Source organism: Hibiscus syriacus, unplaced genomic scaffold, assembly GCF_006381635.1.
Source record: "Hibiscus syriacus cultivar Baekdansim isolate YM2019G1 unplaced genomic scaffold, ASM638163v2 tig00110462_pilon, whole genome shotgun sequence".
Taxonomy (NCBI): domain Eukaryota; kingdom Viridiplantae; phylum Streptophyta; class Magnoliopsida; order Malvales; family Malvaceae; genus Hibiscus; species Hibiscus syriacus.
Window position 1 is genome coordinate 691,236 of NW_024062747.1, and position 7,073 is coordinate 698,308.

General features: G+C 34.3%; 1 protein-coding gene across 1 annotated transcript; it reads right to left on the minus strand.

Annotated features, from left to right (window-relative positions):
• Positions 1-4,697: 4,697 nt before the first annotated feature.
• LOC120126759 (probable NAD(P)H dehydrogenase (quinone) FQR1-like 2) lies at positions 4,698-6,148 on the minus strand. Its single transcript, XM_039144856.1, has 2 exons — positions 5,458-6,148; positions 4,698-5,139 (listed from the first exon to the last, which is right to left on the minus strand). The coding sequence occupies exons 1-2, from the start codon at positions 5,988-5,990 to the stop codon at positions 4,911-4,913; spliced, it is 762 nt and encodes a 253-aa protein (XP_039000787.1). The 5' UTR covers positions 5,991-6,148; the 3' UTR covers positions 4,698-4,910.
• Positions 6,149-7,073: the final 925 nt, after the last annotated feature.

Sequence of the window (7,073 nt, forward strand, 5' to 3'; positions counted from 1 at the left end):
ATGTAACATCATCTTGCGAAACACTAATGTAAGCAATGAATCGTTCAACATCTTCATTGTCGGTTAACAAATAAACTTTACATTTTCTCTGATAAGATAGCCTAAATCCACTTAAGGGCTCTAAATTCAATTTATTTGCAACACGTAACATTAGAGTTTCATAAGTTAACTTTTTTAAAGACAGTTTTAGTTGAAGATTCATGGGTAAAGGCATATATTGTAAAACACCATGAACATTTTCCCATGACCCTCCAAAACACAAATCTATCCAAACATGATCAACATTAGATGATTTCATTATTGTAAATTAATTTACTAAACAAACGAGCTGCGAAACTAAAACATGTTGCCGGATGGGGAAGGATGTCGTTGGATATAGGAACGGATGTCGCCGGAGAGAATGATAGATGGAGATGGAATGAGTTGTAATTTAGGGATTTAGGTTATGAGTTGTTGTTGTTGCGTAGTTATATACCCAAAACATTTGTGTTACGAAACTAAAACCTGTTGCGAATTTGAAATTCAGCGTTGCGATAATCAGAATCGCGTTGCAAATTTGAAAAATCGCAAAGCGATAGTCAAAATCGCGTTGCGAATCTGGAAACTGATTTGCGATACTGGAGATCGCGTTGCGATTTAGAGATAGCATTGCGATTTTGTTGGTCATTTTGGCAAATCGAAAAAAAGTTGGTCAAAATCGTATATTTTAAAGAATTTTCGGTCACTGAGGTTATTTTCTCATATTAAATTAGTCGAAACTTATTATGTTTTCTAATTATCTTTTTGTAAGTCTCAACTAATTTCAAAGATAATTATATAATAGGTTTCGACATAAAAGATAATTAGAAAATATAGTAAGTATTGACTAATTCAAATTTATAAGTTTCAATTAATTTAAATTTTGTAAGTCTCGAGTAATAATAATAATGCTTTATATAAGTGTTGGTGAATGTCTTTATGTTACATTTATAAATTATGTATAACATATATTTTAAAAAATATTTTTAATAATTTATAAGTTATCATTTAACCTATGATATATAATAAATAATTATAATAGTTTTAGTATTTTTTATATGTATATTCAACTTTTTTAGTAATTTAATTTTTATTTTTAGTATTTTTATATTTATTTTTTAAATATTTGAATGACTATATTTAAAATATTTTTTATTTAAAAAACAAACAAACCCTTGAACTTTTGAAAACAAATCAAATTGACTCATGAGCAAAACTAAAAAAATCAATTTAACTTATATATCATATATTCTGTCATATTATTGATCACTGTAAAATGATATATCAACCTCACAAATCGTCACATCAATACAGTGACGATCAATGATAAAAATTTGGTCAAATAATCATATCAAATTTGCTTTTTGAGTTGATGATTATATTAAGTGAAAAATAATACGAATACCATATTAATTATATTTTTTTTAAATACAAATACTTCTTATGTTTTTTGCCTTAATTTTTTTTATTCATTAGGGAAAGTTGCTATCTTCGTCACTGAGCCATTTCTTAAGTTTGCATGAACACTAATGCATGGTTGAAGGTAATATTTTTTAAGATTAAATGCATTGATGCTTTTTAAAGTATATATTGAGTTGCCTGTGTTTTTCGAAATATTTTATCTCCTAAAATTTAAATAGTTATTTTGTTTGCTTCAAATTGTTAATTGCATTTAAAAAAATTCGGAAATCAACATATTATATTTTTATTTTTATTTTCTTTATCAAAATAAATAAAAATCAATTAAAAATAAAATAAATAATAGAGAAAATCGTCTCAGTGACCAAAAAAAAGTTATAATATACGATTTTAACCAACATTTTTTGGATTTGCGAAAATGACCAACAAAATCGCAACGCGAAATAAAAATCGCAACGCGATTTAGAAAATCGCAACGTTGAAAAGAAAATCGCAACGGTCAAAAGAAAATCGCAACGCGATATTCCAAGAATCGCAATGCGATTAAGAGAATCGCAACGCGATCTTCCAAGAATCGCAATGCGATTCAGAAAATCGCAACGCGATTCAGAAAATCGCAACGCGATTAAGAAAATCGCAACGCGATTCAGAAAATCGCAACGCGATTCCAAGAATCGCAACGCGATTCAGAAAATGAGTAAATTTTTTCAAAAGCTATTGTATTTGTTTCTTTCTTAAGAATTTTCTCTAAAAAGATAGTATCCGCGCGGACGTGTCGAAGACACGTATGACCACGACCACGACCACGACCACGACCACGACCACGACCACGACCACGACCCGAGACGAGACGAGACGGCGGCGGCGGCACGCGAGAGTCCCCCTTGTTCTCTTTCACTCAACAAGGAAATGGGAAATCCAAGCCTTAAATACACTTCCCAAGAGTGTTTCCAATACTATGTGGGATTGAGCATTACTCAACACTTCAAAGAAAATATAGCAATTTTTGTAGTATTTTCCCACTTAATCCATATCTAAAAATATTAAAACATTTTATCAAGAGAATTAAAAGAGTTGTAGATATCTACATTTCAATTCAAACTTATATATATAGTTTTAATATGATAAAATGTTTTAATATTTTTAAATATGGATTAAGCGGGAAACATGCTACAAAAATTGCTATATTTTCTTTGAAGTGTTGAGTAATGCTCAATCCCACATAGTATTGGAAACACTATTGGGAAGAGTATTTAAGGCTTGGATTTCCCATTTCCTTGTTGAGTGAAAGAGAACAAGGGGGACTCTCGCGCGCCGCCGCCGCCGTCTCGTCTCGTCTCGGGTCGTGGTCGTGGTCGTGGTCGTGGTCGTGGTCGTGGTCGTGGTAATACGTGTCTTCGACACGTCCGCGCGGATACTATCTTTTTAGAGAAAATTCTTAAGAAAGAAACAAATACAATAGCTTTTGAAAGAATTTACTCATTTTCTGAATCGCGTTGCGATTCTTGGAATCGCGTTGCGATTTTCTTAATCGCGTTGCGATTCTTGGAATCGCGTTGCGATTTTCTTAAACGTGTTGCGATTCTTGGAATCGCGTTGCGATTTTCTTAATCGCGTTGCGATTCTTGGAAGATCGCGTTGCGATTCTCTTAATCGCATTGCGATTCTTGGAATATCGCGTTGCGATTTTCTTTTGACCGTTGCGATTTTCTTTTCAACGTTGCGATTTTCTAAATCACGTTGCGATTTTCTAAATCGCGTTGCGATTTTTATTTCGCGTTGCGATTTTGTTGGTCATTTTCGCAAATCCAAAAAAAGTTGGTTAAAATCGTATATTATAACTTTTTTTTGGTCACTGAGGCGATTTTCTCTAAATAATATGCCGAAATTACTCCTCTTTTCTCATTTCCGTCGTCAGTACCATCCTCCTTCCCCAACCCCAACACCCCTCTGAATTAATCAAGACCCATTGAAGATAACAACAACTTCCATCACCATATCTCCGGTTAGAAAATTCAAAAACCTTGCCATAACCTCCACAACCACCACTCCCAGCGGTCGGTTTGCTTCGATTTGCCACAAAGAAACCCAAAATAAGTGCTGAAAGGTACTGAATTTTATTGCTTTTTTAAAGACCATGATTTGTAACGGTACCAGTGATGTTCTCGGGCACAAAATGGTCCGTAAACGAAATGTTTCCGCTGTTGAGGACTAAACGAAATCATCTATTTCTGATATTGCAGTGACGGATAGAGCATTGGCAGAGGGAACAAAATCGGCTGTTGGGATGCACCGAAAGCGAAAGGAAAAGCCAATCTCGAAGATGCCAAAGAAACATTCCACGAAGAAGGAGACAGTAAAGAAAGCGTTAGAGAAGACAAACTAGAAGATGATTGGTCTGCTAGTGAAGCAAATGATCGAACAGGTTCTTGATTTCATTGAAGGCCACGAATTTTCTTGTGAAGTCTGTGTCATGGAAGCTTCACAAAAAACTGGTTTCCATTGTTTTTTGAACCCAAAATCAAGTTCGTCCTCTTTTCAATCTCCCAATCTTGTCGTTCCCCATCTTCTATGTTCCATTACTAACATTCTTCTTGGATTCGCCACTACTTTTTGCAGTAGCCATTGATAAATACTTAAAAAAAATTAGCGTTGAAATTAAATAAAACATAGAGATGAATGAGGTATACAACATAAAATTTTGCATTTGTCCGTTATACGAGATGAGTTGGAGTGGGAACGGAGTGAAGAGCTTTTTTTTTCTCAAGTCAAAGATGAAACGATCAAAAATTCAATTAGTCTTCTCTTTGATATGCTCTAGAATCTGAGAAGAGATACATTAAACAACACCATATCATCTTTAACAATCAACAATTTCAATAATTATAAGAATCAATTTTCACAAACACTTCGGTGAAGGGCGGTTTCATGGTTTGGTTAAATTTACAAATGAGAGAGAATTTTGACACCCTTCAAGCTTGGCTTTGGAATGGTTGTTGCAGACAATAAGTATGATAGCATGTAAGGTTTTGTAGAGTGGCAGGTAAATCATAAATTCATGTTGTTGTGTACTTGTGTTGTTATTTTCAATTTTATTTCTGTTAGTTTTAATAATTAATTTATATGTAAATAACAAAGGTGTTTATTTTTTATTATCTTTATAATTTATTGAAGTTTATGAAGAAACAACAGTTCACTGTTCATAGATAAACAAGGGATATTGAATCCATATGAAACGAGAGAATACCAATGAGCTGAAATTTTATTAAATCGGAAACTTTGAGTGAAGTGCACAGAAAATTATATAAACGAACACCCAATTCTCACATGTAGACATCTACAAGTTTTGATAAGCTATATATGATAGAAGAATATCAAATCATGTATATCAACTTTTAACTGAATGTAAAATGTCAAGGAATGAAAAAAAAAAGAAAACATCTTTCATCTCGATGGGAAATATGCTGAGAACGTCATGCTTGAGAAAGCCTCTTGACAATACCAGCCATGTATTTGCCCTGATGCTCGGCCAGATCGAGCTCGGCTTCAGTAGGCTCCCTTGAGCCATCACCAGCATAGACTCCGGCACCGTAAGGGGAACCTCCATGTATCGAATCCATCTCGAACATACCGGCTCCGAAAGTGTAGCCGATGGGAACAAATAACATTCCATGGTGTGCTAACTGGGTTATCGCCGTCCAACTGAACCATAAGGATCAACAAAGCATAAGAAATGTCGGAATGTTGATAAAAACATACATACAGATGTAAATACAGAGTACATGCTATATGGAAGCTTCATTCATTTGCCGCACATTTGCAACATGTTACTTATACTCGATGGTGGATTTGTCATATACTTAATGATTCATACTCATATTCGAAAATCATCTATAAGAAGCCACCTAAATATATCTCGTGGCCAACAAATTCAGTAAAATCGGAATGGAAAGGAAAAAGAATTCAAATTGTTACTCAAATTTTGTCATTCTATTTTCCAACAAAGAAATTATAACTTACGCGGTGGTTTCTTGGCCGCCTCCTTGAGTTCCGGTACTAACAAAGAATCCAGCCGGTTTCCCAGCCAGTGTCTGCTCCCTCCAAAGCTGCCCCGTGGAGTCGAAAAACGCCTTCATCTGAGCAGCCATACATCCAAACCTTGTCGGAAACCCAAATAGAACACCATCCGCCGCCGCTAACTCCGCTGCCGATAACTCAGGAACCTCGAGATCTTTAGGCGGCGCCTTCATGTGCTCCAGCACATCATCTGAAAGCGTCTCGGGGACCCGAAAAAGAACCGCTTCGACACCTTCGACACCATTGACTCCTTTTTTCATCCGCTTCGCCAGCTTCTCAACGTGACCATACATGGAGTAAAACACAATGAAGACTTTTAAAGTGGCCGTGAATGATCGGGCGTTCTCTGAATTCACCGTTACGGCGGGAGCTTCTTGGATTTCTTCATCGGCAGCAACGGGCGCAGTGCCAGCGGCGTCTTCGGCGGGGGTCGGGTGTTTTTTCTTGCTCGGGAAACAGCCACCGCCTTTGCCCATGAAGGATTAAGTGGAAGATTAATTGAAAAGAAGTTTTTTTTTGTTTGTTTTTAAAGATTTTTGGATCAAAACGAAGAAGATGAAAGATTGCTACGTTTTTCTCTAATTCAAAGTTCAATGTTCAAACAAAGGAAAATGAAAAATGTTTATTTTCTATTTTGATGAGGGTTAGTTGTAGAGAAAAAAAGAAAAGAAAAGATAAATAGTAGGTCATTGGCTGCGTTTACATAAATTCATCGTTCGACACGTGTCTAGTATAATTTTCATATAAAACGGTGCCGTCTTTTTGTTTTGTCCTTTTCAACAAGCACAAAACTAATAGTTCAAATCATCTTCTTCATATGAGTTTTGACCCAAAACCGAAACTTGCTTTTAATTTGTTGGATTGTCGTATGCGCGTTACGCGTATTCCATGCTTATACATCATGGTTTTCAGAATCGGACCGATTAACGAATCGGATCGATTAACGAATTGGATCGATTAACGAATCGGTCATACTATCAGTTCACTGATTTAACTAATTGAATTATTTCGATTGATCAGAAGAGTCAGACGACGTCATAATTATTTAAAAAAATTAAATAAAAATATCAAAAATATTTAATAAAAAATAATTTTTTATATCACAAGTCATATTCAAAGCAAGTCATAACATATATAAATTTAAAACTATAAAATCAAGTGAAATAAAATGATTCAAATTAACTACAACATAATATTTAAGGTAAAACATATTAAATAATAAATATAATTATATAACTATAATTAAAAAATAAATTTGGGGCTAAAAAATCATAACAAAATGATATTGTTTGGTTTAATTTTTTTAAAAAACAATCCTACATGGCTAAGAAACATAGAAGAGCATCCCAAAAGTCTAAAGATTAAAAATATGAGAATAAAACAATCACACATTGCTAGAAACATAGAAGAGCATCACAACTAACTTCTATAAATAATAGAGGTAATTTGATATTCAAAATCATGAAGCCTTTTGGTGAGCATTGAGTGAACTATTATTTCATTTCAATCAAGCTCGAATTTTAGGCTTCAATTGAGCTTCTAATTTTTTTTTTGAGTTC